This window comes from Lentinus tigrinus (genome assembly GCF_003813185.1).
Source record: "Lentinus tigrinus ALCF2SS1-7 unplaced genomic scaffold L226scaffold_1, whole genome shotgun sequence".
In the NCBI taxonomy this organism is placed as follows: domain Eukaryota; kingdom Fungi; phylum Basidiomycota; class Agaricomycetes; order Polyporales; family Polyporaceae; genus Lentinus; species Lentinus tigrinus.
The window spans coordinates 2733349-2746836 of NW_027137910.1; the positions used below are offsets into that span (position 1 = coordinate 2733349).

Sequence of the window (13488 nt, forward strand, 5' to 3'; positions counted from 1 at the left end):
ACTCGGCTCCGGCTGGAAGCGGGAGGGGGTTGCACGATCGCGGGGGGCGTGCAGTGTGCGCAGTGTGAAGAGACAAGCAGTGTACTATTTCGTGTAACATCCGCAATAGAGTCGTCGTCGTCCCTTCCTCGCATCCGCCACTGCCCTAGTGAAGCTGCGCGCGGTGCCTCTTCGGCTTCCGTTCTCGGTGCTTCCGAGCACCGTCGCCAGCAGGACTTGGACTGCGTGCCCATGTCAGCCCGCAGGCACTGTTTCACACTGCCAGCCGGTGAGTCTGTCCCGTTCGCGGCAAGTACTTGCAAGCCTCCTCGCTCGTCGACGTCCACCTTACGCCCTCTGCAGACACCTCCCGGCGACACCCCGCGCGACGCGCACGGCGCACACCACACCCGCCCCATCCTCAGACAAGATGTGGATCCACCCCAAGCCGGTCTTCAATGCCACCTCCACCGCTGCCGCCCTCGCAGCCCGCGCGACATCCACCCCATCATCCTCGTCCTCGTCGCACCAACACGGGTGCCCCACCATCTATCCATCATGCAACCTCACTGGGCCCGGGCCCGCGCTCGCAGACATCAGCGCCGAAGCCTCCGCGAACAGTGCGCTCCCGGGCACGCTCACGCCGACGCCGCAAGCCGCGCTCGCGACGGGCATCCAGCACTTCGGCAAGCGCAACTTTATCGGGCTCCTCGTGCTCGGCCTGCTCGCGCTCGCGGGGCTCGTCCTCTGGATCACGTTCGGGGCGTGGCCGCAGCGCATGATCAGGCGATTGCGCGCGCGCGCTGGCGGCGCGAAGAGCGAGCGAGAGCCTGGGCCAGACGGGAAGCTGGAGGGACGGCGAGGTGCGGATCTGGACAGGGAGGCAGCCTCGCCAACGGAGGGGGCGGGCACACGCGCACACCCACACGAACCTCACCCGCACGAACCTCACCCACACGAACCCAGCGAGTCCGAGGACAAGGTCCAGTCTGAATCGGAGGAGGGGGCGCCGGGCTCACCCCATTCGCTTGAGATGGAGGTGGAGGGCTTGGAGAAGGGCACTGACGAGGCGGCTGAGGAGGCCAAGAGGAGGACGCTGCCGCGCGTACGCTTTGCATGATGCTCTCGTTCTTGGCTGTTTGGATTTCGATGTCACTTTCGGACGCTACGAATCGCTACGCTTCACGACTCTTCATGCGATACCCTAGATGTAGTATGAGCAACATGTGTCGATGGCTTGCTACGTACGGTTGAAGAGTGGGACACCGTCGCTAGGGACAAGAGCTTCAGTCGCCAGGACGAGGGGCATGCAACACACCGCGAGGAATATATCCAAGGGAGCTCTGGATTTCATAAGTCAACGGAGGCGACTAGAAGGGCGGTGCACAATGCGTACGATAAGATCCAGCTAGATGTGTGCTCGAGTTCTAAGGCGACGAGAGCGGCGAGAAAGACGATATACGTAGCAATAACACAACAGGCAGAATGAATGTGATGGTGCCGGGAGAGTGTGGGGATGGGAATGTGGGGGGAATTGGATGTGTGGTGGGAATACAATGCAAGGTAGCGTGCTAGATGCGACTCATGCTTCAACTAAACTGCGGAACGTCCATGGCTCAGCGCACCCTCGTACAAATACAACCTGGATCAAGCAGACGAACCCGAGAGATCATTAACCTCCTCCCCTTCGCTTCTCAACTTCATGACCGCTCATGATCGCCGATCCCGCCGGCTCCTGTGTCTGTCCGAGCGCGACAAGTTACGGGTGCCGATGACGTCCGGAGGGATGGAACCTCTCTCCAGTGCAGCAGCGATAACCTCCGCGGGAAGGTCTATCTGGGCACCTTCAGGGTACGCATAGGCATCCAGTGGAGAGTACGCAGGAGGCTCGACGTTCAGCGCATCCAACTGCGCGGCCGAGCTATTGGAGGCATGAGCACTAGCGCCCGGGGTAGAGGAACTTGATAGGGCTAACGCCTGCAGGTGGATATCTCGTGGGCCCGGGGTCGGCAAGTCCGTCGGTACAGGGGACTCCGGTGGCGGATGCACGTGTATCGCAAGGTCTGCGCCTGAAACGGACGAGCGGGAGCCAGTGCGCGCATGAGTGATGGTGAACGGCTGGGGTCGGGGGATATTGAACTGGTTCGCACCTGCACCCGCGCGATCGCGGGAGTGCGACCGAGAGGAGCCGGTCGCCGAAGACGCATCGTCGTCTGCTCGGGGAACCTCAGTCCTTGGGGTGGGAGAGGGAGGGAAGTTAGCGTTAGGTGGGGCGTGGAACGGCATGTCAGTGGGGGAGATGTACCTCCGCGACGTCGAGGGTCCTGCGCCGTTGGGGGTTTCCGGCTCCTCCTCTATCGGCGTGATAGGTGGTGGTGGCGTCCCGGGAGGAGACGGAGAAGTCAAAGGACTTCCTCTAAGAGGAGAGGACTCGACGGGAGCAGCGGATGAGAGACCCGAGCGAGGTCTTCGGGAGCGATGCGACCGACGCGAGCGCGTGGAACCGCCTGCGGGGCTGGCAGGGGAAGCAACTCCGCTCTGGATCGGGGTGATGTCCCCGCCCGCAGCAAGGAGGATGCTGCCGACCTCACTACCGTAGGCAGGCGGCGGGGCGAGCGTCCCAACGCTAGGCGCAAGCCCCCACCGTTTCACGTTAGCCTCGATGAACACAAAGCCAGACTGCCCGAGGTTGATGTGAATGCTGCATGGGCCGTCCGCGCCAACGGTGGGAAACAAGTTCCAGTTGGTCAACCCGGTGAACGCATCCTCCATCTTCCGGCCGTTCTTGGTGAAGAAGACAGTCCCGGAACGAGGACGATAGCCAACACCGAGGACGTCGCCCTCCTTGAGACTCGTACCACATGCAGTGGCGGTGAAGGGGAAGTTGTGCGACTTATCGCCGTTTGAGTGGTAGGCGACTGAGTGTCTACAGAGCCCGGGGAGACGGAACCAGGGGTATGGCTTAGTGGCCAAACCGATGGCGACGTTGGTGGTCTCAGGAAGATCGAACATCTTGGCTTCCCAGTAGTAGACCTCGTTTAGCTTCGGGAGGGGGAGGTTGGACTGTACTGAGGATGCAGACGCCGGGTCGGGGAGGAAGGTAAGCTCTGTACGGGCATGCACCAACAAAGATGACAGGGCCTCGAAGTCAGGCTCGAACGACCACGCTGAGACGCCCTTCTCTTGGATAGAGAGGAACTGCGATAGGGTGATATCGGTCGGCATGGAATTGGGCGGGTACTGCATCTGATACTCTGTGGCATCGCCATTAGTGTTGAGAAGCGTGAGAGAGGAAGAAGGGTGGTGAATTACCCTTTGAGCGCAAGTATGCGCGCCGCTCGAGATCGCTGACGGTCTCCATCCAACGGGACTCGACGCCCTCGAAGCCACCCTCCCCCTCGATGAGGTCCTCGCGACTCATGTCGACGGGCCCATCATGGTCGCGAAGCATGATGCCGCGTCGTCTGCGGAGGAGGATAACGCATACTAGGAAGAGCAGGAGGAGGAAGAGGAAAGTCGAGAGCACGATAAGCATTGGGAGTATAATGTAGAAAGCATCGCGAGAGCCAGGGCGGGGCTGTTGTGGACGCTCATCTTGTTTGGCGGCGAGGGAGACGAGGGGGTTGTCGTGGATAGCGTTGATGCTGGCTGACAAGGCCTGTGTTACCTCGTCCCAGTCGGCATAGATGTGAGCGGCGCGCTCCTGGGTGCGGCTCATGGCCTGGAGGCGGGGAGGTGCAGAAAGAAAGCAAGTGCAAGGAGCAGAGGAGGCGAAAGCGAGCGGAGGACAGGACAAGGACAAGAAGACGAACGACGGTCGACGGACGAGGCTGGTGGGAAGAAGCACACGGGCAATGGCAATGACGGTCGTCGGCTTCAAGTCGGCCTGCACCGCCCGGGGCCACGCAAGGACGCCGGAGCAGCTCGGGGCCACGCCGGACTGAGGCGCGCTGACTAAGCAAATGCGGGGTGGGCGCCTGCGTGCCTCGAGGCGATCTGAGACGTTGCTGCTTGACTTGCTGCAGATCCTCTCTCGAGTGTATGGCGACCTCTCCCTCATGAGCACCACCCTCTCCCCCAGCAACTCGCCCAGAGTACGCAGGCGCGGCTCGACGCGCAGACCCCGTGCTGTCTCTCATCTTCCTCCCTTCTCCCAAGAAAGCCACGATGCCGCCCTCGCTGCTATCAGAAACTACCTCAAGGGCCGCACGTCCTACGACACCTTCCCCGTCAGCTTCAGGCTCATCGTCCTCGACTCCAAACTAGAGGTCAAGAAGGCCCTCCAATGCCTCCTCCTCAACGGTATATCCCCACTTTGCCCCCCATTCCCACATGAGAGTGACCCGCCCCTTCATCCCCCGTACCCAAGGTGTCGTCTCGGCACCATTATGGAACAGCGAAAAGTCCCAGTTCGCGGGCATGTTCACTGTCTCAGATATCATACATCTCATCCAGTACTACTACCAGTGCTCGTCCTACGACGCAGCCGCCGCAGATGTCGAGACCTTCAGGCTCGAGTCGCTGCGAGGTCCGTCTCTGCTCGCCATCTTCCCATGCAATCAAACTCACATCGATACAGACATTGAGAAGCAGCTAGGCGTCGCCCCTCCACCTCTCCTGCGCGAACATCCCTCTGCTACCCTCTTCGAAGCCGCCAAGCTCTTGATCCAGACACATGCACGCCGTGTCCCTCTTCTTGACCTCGACTCAGAGACTGGCCACGAGGTCATCGTGTCCATACTCACCCAATACCGTTTGCTCAAGTTCATTTCCATAAACGTCAGTCCCCATGTCTATTCTGTCCGCCCCAGGCGCTGACCTCTGCTCCGTCCCTGACTCCTCCACTACTTCCTGCAGTGTGGTCGAGACATCCAGCAGCTCCATTTGCCCCTGCGCAGGCTTGGTATCGGCACCTTTGTCACCGCACAACCTCTCCCTCCAGGTGCAGAACGCCCGGAGGGATACAATCCATACCATCCCATCTCTACTGCCACCCTCGACACCACCGTGTTCGATGTCGTTCACATGTTCTCGGCCCGAGGCATCTCCGCAGTTCCCATCATAGACGAAGACGGGATTGTCGTCAACCTGTACGAAACGGTCGATGTCATTGTAAGTTAGACTTTGCGCGACACCTCACTGGCTCGAACAAGGCTAAATGCTCTGGCCCCAGACTCTCGTCAGGCTCGGCGCCTACCAGTCGCTAGACTTGACAATCTCGGAGGCCCTAAACCAGCGATCGCCCGACTTCCCCGGTGTCGTCATTTGCACCGCGTCGGACTCATTAGGTACACTCATGCAGCTCATCAAGAAGCGGCGTGTGCATCGATTGGTTGTCGTTGAGGGCGAGGTGAGACCGATGCGAGTCATGTTCGCCGCCGCAAGCTGATCGGAACCTGCATTTAGGAGGAAGAGAGGCGAGGCGGCAAGAAGGGTCGCCTTCTGGGCATCATCACATTGAGCGATGTGCTCAGATATCTCGTTGGCGATGTCACCATCGGAGAGGTACCAACGGAATCCACCACGCCCATTCCGGACCCTCCTACTCCTGCGCCGGAGGCTCCTCCCGCAGACGCGCCTCCCTTACCCTACGCTGCCGCAGACGCAGCTCCTCCAGAACCGGAGCATCCACCAGAGGAGAACGCGGTGGACGGACAAACGTAGTTTGACGACGGCAGCAGTTTACCGTAGATGTAGCCATACAGATCTTGTTTGCACTTGGCCTTGGACGCACCTGTACCAGTATTCTTGTTGTTTCTTACTATTTCGGAGGGCTAATGGTAACACGCAAGGCTTGCTTGCCCATGCACCTTAGCCACGCCGAGTGTGCGTGTACCGGAGCTTCGAGAAGAGCAAGACCACCCGCGGTCACATGACGGTGTTGCATGGCGGAGACTTGAGAGTACGTCCAAAACGGTGAACACAACAAATGCATCAGACAACACCAGTTACAACATGAACATCCATCAGATCCACTCTATCGTAACCCATGAAACCTCCTGAACACACATCTCTCCCATACGAGCGTTCAAGCCATGAAGGTCATAACGATGGCCACGAGCGCGAGTGCCAAGGACGGCGTCGCAAGGCTCGCCCCGTTATCCGCCGCGGCGGTCGTGCTGGCCGAAGCTGTAGCCCCGGACGACGTCGGGGTGGTCGGGGTCGCCGAGGGAGCACCGGGGTCGCTCGTCGTGGTGGACTCGGCGATGACCGACTCCAGGACGGATGACGGGAAGAACGACACGGTTGAGCCTTCGGGATCGAAGACACCGTTCCAGGCAACAGAGTAGCCCGAGGGAAGACTTAGGAAGGGTGGTCAGACAGTGAGACCTTGAGGAAGGGGCGACCTACGCAGTGATCGGCTCAGTAGGGGCACTGAAGCCGGAGGGATAGATGTTGGTCTGGAAGCAGCACTGTGAGCCAAGTACTTGGACTAGGGACTGTTCGATTTGTTACAAACCTTGATCGTGTACTGTACAGTACGTCGATAACGTCAGTCAGATTGTAACTCAGATTGACGGACATGGGTACGAACGCCGGTGGCGAGTCCGTTCTCGCTCTAAGAAAAGGCCATCAATACCATATCATGCGACGTGGGAGTACATCAACGTACCAAGAATGAGTTGTCAATGACTGGATGGCCTGGGTCCCACGCGTTACGGATATGTCTCAAAGACGCGGTACAGAGGCTAACTCACCCGAAGGTAGCGCACGCTCCGACAAGCTATTACCGAGTCCGTCAGCAGTCCACAACTGAGTCACAATGACATGCGACTTACAACGCAGTAATGGGCTGAGGATCAGGAGCCGGCACAGCAAAGGACAAGCCGGCGAGGGCGAGCAGGGGCAGAGCGACGGTGAAGCGCATTGTGGAAAAGTCGGAAGGACCGGGTCGTTCGAGGAGCGGCGACTGAGGCTCCCATCTTGTGGTTCGCTGTGCCTTTTGTACACACTCTGAACAGTTGCATCAAAAGAGTCAACTCCGAGAACATACGACCTCATACGACATCCAGACCAAAGACTCAGAGAACGCAGTCTCACCTGCCCTGTGGCGAGCGGAGTAATCTAATCTGCGCACGTCTTGGCATCTTATCTAATCTACTAACCATGCGTTCCTGAGCTATGATCTAGCCGATGCCGTCCTCGGAGGCACCTGGATCATGCATCTAATCAGATAAGATGCAACGAAGGGGTGCTATCATCGGACTCACCAGGTTGCCGTCCAATGAGGCACTCTTCCAAGCACCTGGAGCACAAGTCGAGAAAGGCCGCACAAAGGTCGTGCGAGTAACCACCAGGGACAAGACCAGGTCCCGAGGTCCACCTGACGAAACATGACGATACGGCCGAAGAGTGCCATGAGTGCCAAGGTCGGTCCTCACAAATGACGATGGCGGTCCTCACTCATAAAGAGGTGCATAGTAAGTGCTTCTCAGAGTGCCTGATCACCTCACCGTCCACCCGTGATTCCTGCATTCGCGTACACCAGCAGACAAACGACAGATGTTCCGCCTGAAGGTCTTCGCCCTCGCCGCTATCCTCGGTGTCGCCTCAGTGAACGCAGCCGACACTGCGCTGTGCGGCGCGCACGGCATCTCGCTCAAGGCGGATAATGGTCTGAGCCCCTGCGACATTGCTTCGCTTATGGTGGGCAAGGGTGGTGAGCACTTGTAGCGTCGTTAGGGTCGGGGCATGGAGCTGAGATGTTGACTTGCACTCACTAGTCATGCCCGAGGACTCCCCCTTCCCTGACCTTGAGTCAGAGGGTCTGGATAGCTACCCCATCCCTACCCCCGATGAGGCTGACGACCTCCGCTGCAACATGGTCTTCTACAACCTTGTCTCCGGGTGTTCCGCCTGCCAGCTGACCACGAACACTTGGGCATCGTGAGTTCTACCGTTGCTGTCACCGCCGACCTGAGAGCCAAATGTGCATGCAGCTGGGACGACTGGACTTCGCACTGCAAGTCGCAGAGCAGCGTCGGGTGAGCACGCTTCTCGACATATCAGATAGGCGCAGACTCACCGCTACTTCACCAGCTACATCGCCAGCACCATGCCGTACGACACGCCGATCCCCAACTGGGCTTTCACCGACGCCATTGCAGCAGGAGGAACGTTTAATGCCACGGCTGCCAAGCTCGTCGCGGAGAACCTCTTCGGTACGTCTCGGCTGGGTGCTGCCGTCGACGAGCCTAGCGGACGTCGCTGACCTTGGATCGTCTAGACGTCCCCGACACGGTGTTCAACGTCAAGAGCGACGCTACCTCATCAAACTCGACCACCGCGCCCGCAGCCTCCGGTTCGTGCGCCTCCTCTGGATCGTCGTCGTCCGTCAACACTGGGGCGATCGCTGGCGGCACTATCGGTGGCTTCGTCGGTGGCGCTGTTCTCGGCGCCCTTGGCGTCTTCATCGCCGCCCGCAAGAAGGGAACGAAGAAGACGGACGACGGCCAGCACTCGGTACATTCGCAGGAGACTCAGGACACCATCGTGCAGGAGAAGTCTCGCATCGCCGGTCTCGCTTAGTTGGAAGGTCGGGTGTTCAGCTATCCCTAAGCCTTCACTTATTATAGAACTCACAACATAACGATTTCGTTGCGCTACTTACATGGTGCAACAATTATGCATGACTCATTGCGTATGTGGTTGACGTATATCATCTTTGAATGACGATCCTATGAGTTTACATCCGTTGGAGGATTCGCGCGATGGACTGAGGACGGAATTAAGGATAGTAGCTATGCCACCGAGACATCCTATGTGATCTCATCGTATGTAAGCTGCGAACGTGCACAATATTTCGATGTTCTGGGCGTACCGTGACTGCATACTGTCGATTCTTCAAGGTGGCTAGTACACTAAGCGCCGGACGCCTCGGTCATGGCGCGTTAGCAGCGTTTGGTAAGTATGTACTTATCCTCTGTTAGTGTCACGCATCGCATGCATTCCACTGTATCTGATTCACACAGCACGCAAATGGAGATGAGGTGGTAGTACACGGGTTCGTTGTTTCGTAGGTAGTGGGTAGGTAGCGACTGGGTCAGAGCAGTACGGCAAGAATGATACAGCAGTGAAGGCAGAAAGTACTAGTAAACGCAAAGGACTAAAAGGATACACGTCGTACATTCCTGATGCACCGGCGGCACAGAAGAAACAAAGGTGGAAATGCAGGGAATATCCCGTGAGCGTGGGCAGGACGCGGGGTGTCTCAAGTTGTGACTTCGGCCGACCGGGATCATGTTCACTTTTGCACGTTTTGACTGTAAGGGCAAGCAGGGGTGTGTCAGAACCGAGGAGTGCAGCAAAGACGAGGACGAAAAGGGAGAAAAGAAGGACGCACGCAAACTCGCCGATGATGTTGCCCTGGGGGAAGTACTCGCACACGAAAAACTTGGCGGGACCGAAGCTGGCATCGAAGATACCTGAGCAAGACTGCACGGCGCAGCCGACCTGAGTGGAACCCTTCCAGACGACCTGGGTGAAGTGAGACGCCTCAGGGTTGCTGGGGTCGTAGTCCGCTGCAACGTATTGTCAAGTAGCGAACAGGGGAGTCAAGATCCGGAGAAGACGTACAAACTTCGTCGGTCCAGGACTTGACGGCGGGACCAATACCATAGCTGCTCCCGGTACCAGCAGCAAGGTTCTCTGGAACACCGAGGTGAGCATTCATTCTGCACGTCCGCACTGTACACTCTCAACGCACCACCAAACGCCCCAAGCTTGCCGCCGGAGTGCTGGAAGACACAGTTGTTGGCCCAGCCCTGCGCGGCCGACGCGAGGTTGTCGCTCCAGCTGAGCGGCGACGCGCCGTGCTGAGCACGGATGGAGTTGTGCGCCTGGAGGTACGCATCAATGTCGCTCTGAGAGGTAGCATCACTACTGGAGCCGGAATTGCCGCTAGACTGCGTCGAGGTGGCCTGCTTCGAGGTCGTGGTCTTCGCTTGGGTGGTCTTCGGCGTCGTCGTAGTGGGCTTCTCTTGGGTGGTGGACGGCGCCGGGGGAGGAGTGCTAGTAGTCTCGTGGGTGCTCGTAGTCTTCGGGGTGGTGGAAGTGGTGGCTGGCTTTGTGGAGGTTACGAACGCAGTGGGCTTCTTGGAGGAGGTAGAGGACGCCTTCTTGGTTGAAGTCTTTGTGGTATTGAGGAGGCCAATGCTGAACGAGGAGCTATTCGAGGCGAAGGGAGCGAAGGAGGCCGAGGTGACGGTGGACACGGACGCGGTTTGGATCACGTTAGCAGGCGCGAGGGATGAGGAACCGGTGGAGAGGGCGCGCTGTGTCTGCGTAGACAAGGGAATACTTGTGTTGGACGCGATGGAGGTGGTGGCAGAGCCAAGGGCGCCAGAGGCAGACCTGAGATACGAGAAAAAGGCTCAGTCGTTGTGGCGCAGAATAATGTAGGTGAAGAGTACGTACGATCGGACACGACATGCCTGGGTGACGACAGCACCCATGTCGTTGGTCTTGGTGACGGTCATGACGGAACCCCAGCGGTCGGTTCCCATAACGAAGCCGGGCCAACCCCACTTTTGCTTGCAGAGCTCTATGCAGGAGTCCATTCCCTGATTTCTGCGGGCGCATGCGGGGCCGGCGTGCGCACTGGTGATGAAAGAAAGGAGGAGGGGAAGGGTGAAGAGGAAGTACACCAGGCGATTCATTGTTGTCTGAAGCTCAAGCCGACGGGCGGATAGGAATACACAGGAGGGAAGAAATGAATGTAATTGGAAAGGAAAGAGGGTGCGAAGGACGGAGGGGCGGGAGCGGGAGACAACGCAGAACGCGGCGCGCTGCGTCGGAGAAGACTTGGAGGGAAGACTGACCTGAAGGAGCCGGGCTATAAGTGCGGCGGCACGGGCGTGGTTACCCCTCATCACGCCGAAGGAGGGGTACTGAATCGTCGGTCACCAGGGGGACCGCGCTGATGACCGCATGAAATATCCGCAAGCACTGACAGGATCTGCACATGAAAGCCGGGCGTGCATGCTGCCCACGCTGAACATGCAATGTCGCGAGCGATGCATAGCAGACACTCTGAGAGGATCAACACAGACGTCAATCATGTACTCGCCGTGAGTGGATGGAGGCGGGAAGCAAGGGGCAGCCAGACCGAATGGGCGCCATACTCGACCTCTGTAGGCGTGGGAACCACAGACGCGACTCGCGTGCCTTGATGGTCTTTGCCTGCTTTCGCTCACAACCATCTGCTTGCTCCTCGCCTTGACCATCTATTCCCGTTACTGCTACCAACTCAATAATAAACCACTGCCTCGAGTCTCTATGGCTGCAGCATCGCCTTCTACGGGCCCGCCATACTATCTCCTCATCGCACACAGCCAGTCGCTCAACAACCCATCCGTCCCCGCTTCCACATCTCTCAGCCATCCGGTCATAGAATACCACTATGCAGACGATCCGGCCAACTCCCTGCTGCCTCGGTATCCAGGCGAACACGTCCTCGTACTCGACTATGATCCCGCGCGACCGGGGACACCAACCGTCAAGAGCCTATCTGCTGATCTCGTCGTCTCTGCTGTCAAAGTCGCAGACGCGCCTGGCGCTGCCGTCGCTGGGGAGCCTGCCTTGCGGAACAACAACATGTATGTCATTGAGATGATGACAAAACCCGTAGAGAAGTTGGTCTTCTCTGCCTTCTGCGGCCCTGGCCTGCCTGACCTTAGTCCGCAGCGCGCCTGTAGCGGCGGAGGGTGATGAACAGAGTGTACATGCGGTCCTGGCTCGCTTCAAGCAGAGGTCCGTCACCGCGTGTAGTCCGCTCCACACAGCAGCTCATGGCAGTACCGGCGCAGGAACGCCGCCCTCCGACGTATACTCGACTATCCCGGCCATCCACATGCCATTGTCAACGGAGTTGCCGGTCAAGATGCCCCTGCAAGCTCAATCTCACCGCCGTCAGCGGTACCCCAGCTATGATATTTTCAAGCGGTCTCTATCCGATGCTTCCATAGTATATACCCGGATATATGTGTAACAACAACCTGTAGCTATATGAATATGCTCGATCCTCACCGTCTCTTGTTCTTGGGTCCCCTGTGTTTTGCGCCAGACGAGCTTGCGCCTTTCGACGTGCCCGAGGAGGCCGCCTTCGGTTCGTCTCCAGCCAACATCTGGGAGATACTGGAAGTAATGGTCAGAGTGAACAGTGCCCAGCATTCTCTGAGACCGACGTACCCGCCCATGAGATCTCCGCTCTGCAACGCGCTCTGCATGCCCGACATCTTCGCCTGGCGTTCCTTGAACTCTTCCATGACTTCCGGGTCCATGTTTTTCTGTAGGGAATTGTCCCGTCAGTCCCGTCATCAGCCTCCCACAAAGGTAAAGCAAGGGCCACGGCTTCCATGAACTAGCATGGAACATGATGCGAACGAGTAACGATGAATATCGATCGCAAGACGTCCCGGGTCCGAGACGAAACCACGGCGGAAAGTGATAGAGGAAGAAAGACAGCGAACAGCGCACCATCATGGTCGGCATAAGCAGCACGAGCACGCCTGCTCCGAGCATCATCATCATCATCGGGTTCTTGAACATGGCGAGCACATTGAAGCTCTCGCGCGGCACGAAGTAATCGTACTTCGCCCGCGCGGAGAGCACGATCGGGTATGGAATCGTCACGGTAGAGGGCGGCGAGAGCGGCGTCCCGGGGAAGTACGGCCGCACCTCGGGCAGGGTCTCGGTCTCGAGGACGTCGACGCGCACCTGAGGGAGAAATGCGTTGAGCGGGAAATGGATGGGTGAGGGAGGCGAGGCTGTACACACCTGCTCGAAGACGTGGTCGTGCGCGAGTACGGAGAGGACGTACGTCCCTGCCGGGACATCTGGTCTGCAAATACGTCGATGCGTCAGTGCTGTGGTCTCGAAGTTGTGGAGGTCCTGAACGCACATCGTGAAGGTACCATCTCGTGTTACGCCGCCGCGGTGCTTTCCGTTGTCCAGCACGACCTTGGTTTGTCCAAGGTCATCAATACCTGCGGCACAAGCGCATTCAATGAGGGTCATTCGTGACTGCTGGGACTTCGACACATACCTGAACAGTGGTTATTCCATTGCACGCGGCCCTTGAGGTCGAGCGCGAGTGCCGAAAGGCAAGAGCTGGTAAGAGGAACAATGTTGAAGCGGGGTTCACGTCTATCTCGCTGTATAATTCGCACCTTGTGAGTGCAAGGAGGGCCAGAGGTATACGCATGATGTCGTGGGGAAGGCGGAGGACTCGGAGGACACGCGAGCCTACTAATGTACTTGGCAGAATGCTGCCAATTCGCCAGTGGCAATTGCCAACGGCATTTGCCATATCTGCCGGGTTCATCGCTGGGCAGAATGTGGCAGAAGTACGGCGTCTATAGCCATATTTGGTAATTCTTGGTGACGAACACGACGAACTTGCGAGTTCTCGCACTGAGTAGGTCGTAAAGCTGCCAATACAGAGCAATGAATTGATGATCCATACTCTCGAGACGATCCTGGGTTGCTTTTGGTGGTGTTCCAGGTGTC

The 13488-nt window shown here is 58.3% G+C and overlaps 9 protein-coding genes across 9 annotated transcripts; 4 read left to right on the top strand and 5 right to left on the bottom strand.

Annotated features, from left to right (window-relative positions):
* Window positions 1-30: 30 nt before the first annotated feature.
* Window positions 31-1394, top strand: L226DRAFT_32808 (uncharacterized protein). Its single transcript, XM_067673965.1, has 2 exons — window positions 31-288; window positions 343-1394. Exon 2 carries the CDS (start codon window positions 410-412, stop codon window positions 1097-1099), a length of 690 nt encoding a protein of 229 aa, XP_067543195.1. The 5' UTR covers window positions 31-288; window positions 343-409; the 3' UTR covers window positions 1100-1394.
* L226DRAFT_32780 (uncharacterized protein) lies at window positions 1067-1738 on the bottom strand. The gene is made up of 4 exons (XM_067673959.1): window positions 1641-1738; window positions 1376-1572; window positions 1228-1322; window positions 1067-1169 (listed from the first exon to the last, which is right to left on the bottom strand). Exons 1-4 carry the CDS (start codon window positions 1650-1652, stop codon window positions 1162-1164), a joined length of 312 nt encoding a protein of 103 aa, XP_067543196.1. The 5' UTR covers window positions 1653-1738; the 3' UTR covers window positions 1067-1161.
* Window positions 1690-3697, bottom strand: L226DRAFT_450868 (SPRY-domain-containing protein; the record flags this gene model as incomplete). The annotated part of the gene is made up of 2 exons (XM_067674980.1): window positions 1690-3233; window positions 3292-3697. The coding sequence occupies 2 exons, from the start codon at window positions 3695-3697 to the stop codon at window positions 1690-1692; spliced, it is 1950 nt and encodes a 649-aa protein (XP_067543197.1).
* A 281-nt stretch (window positions 3698-3978) lies between these two features.
* L226DRAFT_607725 (CBS-domain-containing protein) lies at window positions 3979-5818 on the top strand. The gene is made up of 6 exons (XM_067685847.1): window positions 3979-4281; window positions 4349-4507; window positions 4559-4758; window positions 4837-5091; window positions 5153-5329; window positions 5386-5818. Exons 1-6 carry the CDS (start codon window positions 4038-4040, stop codon window positions 5641-5643), a joined length of 1293 nt encoding a protein of 430 aa, XP_067543198.1. The 5' UTR covers window positions 3979-4037; the 3' UTR covers window positions 5644-5818.
* Window positions 5819-5994: 176 nt separating this feature from the next.
* Window positions 5995-7003, bottom strand: L226DRAFT_528773 (uncharacterized protein). Its single transcript, XM_067679456.1, has 8 exons — window positions 6974-7003; window positions 6759-6919; window positions 6678-6703; window positions 6593-6621; window positions 6515-6538; window positions 6440-6451; window positions 6331-6380; window positions 5995-6281 (listed from the first exon to the last, which is right to left on the bottom strand). Exons 2-8 carry the CDS (start codon window positions 6845-6847, stop codon window positions 6008-6010), a joined length of 504 nt encoding a protein of 167 aa, XP_067543199.1. The 5' UTR covers window positions 6848-6919; window positions 6974-7003; the 3' UTR covers window positions 5995-6007.
* Window positions 7004-7373: 370 nt separating this feature from the next.
* Window positions 7374-8604, top strand: L226DRAFT_556372 (uncharacterized protein). Its single transcript, XM_067683130.1, has 5 exons — window positions 7374-7639; window positions 7704-7866; window positions 7920-7964; window positions 8020-8141; window positions 8207-8604. Exons 1-5 carry the CDS (start codon window positions 7483-7485, stop codon window positions 8506-8508), a joined length of 789 nt encoding a protein of 262 aa, XP_067543200.1. The 5' UTR covers window positions 7374-7482; the 3' UTR covers window positions 8509-8604.
* A 619-nt stretch (window positions 8605-9223) lies between these two features.
* On the bottom strand, window positions 9224-10637 carry L226DRAFT_565190 (PR-1-like protein; the record flags this gene model as incomplete). Its single annotated transcript, XM_067683764.1, has 5 exons — window positions 9224-9242; window positions 9323-9500; window positions 9556-9627; window positions 9686-10332; window positions 10396-10637. 5 exons carry the CDS (start codon window positions 10635-10637, stop codon window positions 9224-9226), a joined length of 1158 nt encoding a protein of 385 aa, XP_067543201.1.
* Window positions 10638-11182: 545 nt separating this feature from the next.
* On the top strand, window positions 11183-11910 carry L226DRAFT_607729 (uncharacterized protein; the record flags this gene model as incomplete). Its single annotated transcript, XM_067685848.1, has 3 exons — window positions 11183-11612; window positions 11665-11730; window positions 11787-11910. Exons 1-3 carry the CDS (start codon window positions 11257-11259, stop codon window positions 11908-11910), a joined length of 546 nt encoding a protein of 181 aa, XP_067543202.1. The 5' UTR covers window positions 11183-11256.
* L226DRAFT_528776 (uncharacterized protein) lies at window positions 11833-13251 on the bottom strand. The gene is made up of 7 exons (XM_067679457.1): window positions 13149-13251; window positions 13025-13089; window positions 12881-12965; window positions 12757-12820; window positions 12457-12696; window positions 12169-12266; window positions 11833-12114 (listed from the first exon to the last, which is right to left on the bottom strand). Exons 1-7 carry the CDS (start codon window positions 13181-13183, stop codon window positions 12003-12005), a joined length of 699 nt encoding a protein of 232 aa, XP_067543203.1. The 5' UTR covers window positions 13184-13251; the 3' UTR covers window positions 11833-12002.
* Window positions 13252-13488: the final 237 nt, after the last annotated feature.

Excerpts from the sequence above, each read along its gene's own strand:
- L226DRAFT_32780 (XM_067673959.1), bottom strand. Across the intron at positions 1,323-1,375 it reads ACATCTAGCTGGATCTTATC|AGCTCCCTTGGATATATTCC; the intron begins GTACGCATTGTG and ends TATGAAATCCAG.
- L226DRAFT_528776 (XM_067679457.1), bottom strand. The coding sequence starts at position 13,183 with ATGCGTATACCTCTGGCCCTCCTTGCACTCACAAG. Across the intron at positions 12,267-12,456 it reads TGCTTATGCCGACCATGATG|AAAAACATGGACCCGGAAGT; the intron begins GTGCGCTGTTCG and ends AATTCCCTACAG. Across the intron at positions 12,115-12,168 it reads AGCGGAGATCTCATGGGCGG|TATCTCCCAGATGTTGGCTG; the intron begins GTACGTCGGTCT and ends CATTACTTCCAG.
- L226DRAFT_607725 (XM_067685847.1), top strand. The coding sequence starts at position 4,038 with ATGAGCACCACCCTCTCCCCCAGCAACTCGCCCAGAGTACGCAGGCGC. Across the intron at positions 4,508-4,558 it reads CAGGCTCGAGTCGCTGCGAG|ACATTGAGAAGCAGCTAGGC; the intron begins GTCCGTCTCTGC and ends ACATCGATACAG. Across the intron at positions 5,092-5,152 it reads ACGAAACGGTCGATGTCATT|ACTCTCGTCAGGCTCGGCGC; the intron begins GTAAGTTAGACT and ends CTCTGGCCCCAG.
- L226DRAFT_556372 (XM_067683130.1), top strand. The coding sequence starts at position 7,483 with ATGTTCCGCCTGAAGGTCTTCGCCCTCGCCGCTATCCTCGGTGTCGCC. Across the intron at positions 7,867-7,919 it reads ACCACGAACACTTGGGCATC|CTGGGACGACTGGACTTCGC; the intron begins GTGAGTTCTACC and ends ATGTGCATGCAG. Across the intron at positions 7,965-8,019 it reads AAGTCGCAGAGCAGCGTCGG|CTACATCGCCAGCACCATGC; the intron begins GTGAGCACGCTT and ends CTACTTCACCAG.
- L226DRAFT_32808 (XM_067673965.1), top strand. The coding sequence starts at position 410 with ATGTGGATCCACCCCAAGCCGGTCTTCAATGCCACCTCCACCGCTGCC.
- L226DRAFT_528773 (XM_067679456.1), bottom strand. The coding sequence starts at position 6,847 with ATGCGCTTCACCGTCGCTCTGCCCCTGCTCGCCCTCGCCGGCTTGTCC. Across the intron at positions 6,704-6,758 it reads CCTCAGCCCATTACTGCGTT|CTTGTCGGAGCGTGCGCTAC; the intron begins GTAAGTCGCATG and ends ACTCGGTAATAG. Across the intron at positions 6,622-6,677 it reads GGAGCGTGCGCTACCTTCGG|GCCATCCAGTCATTGACAAC; the intron begins GTGAGTTAGCCT and ends CGTGGGACCCAG.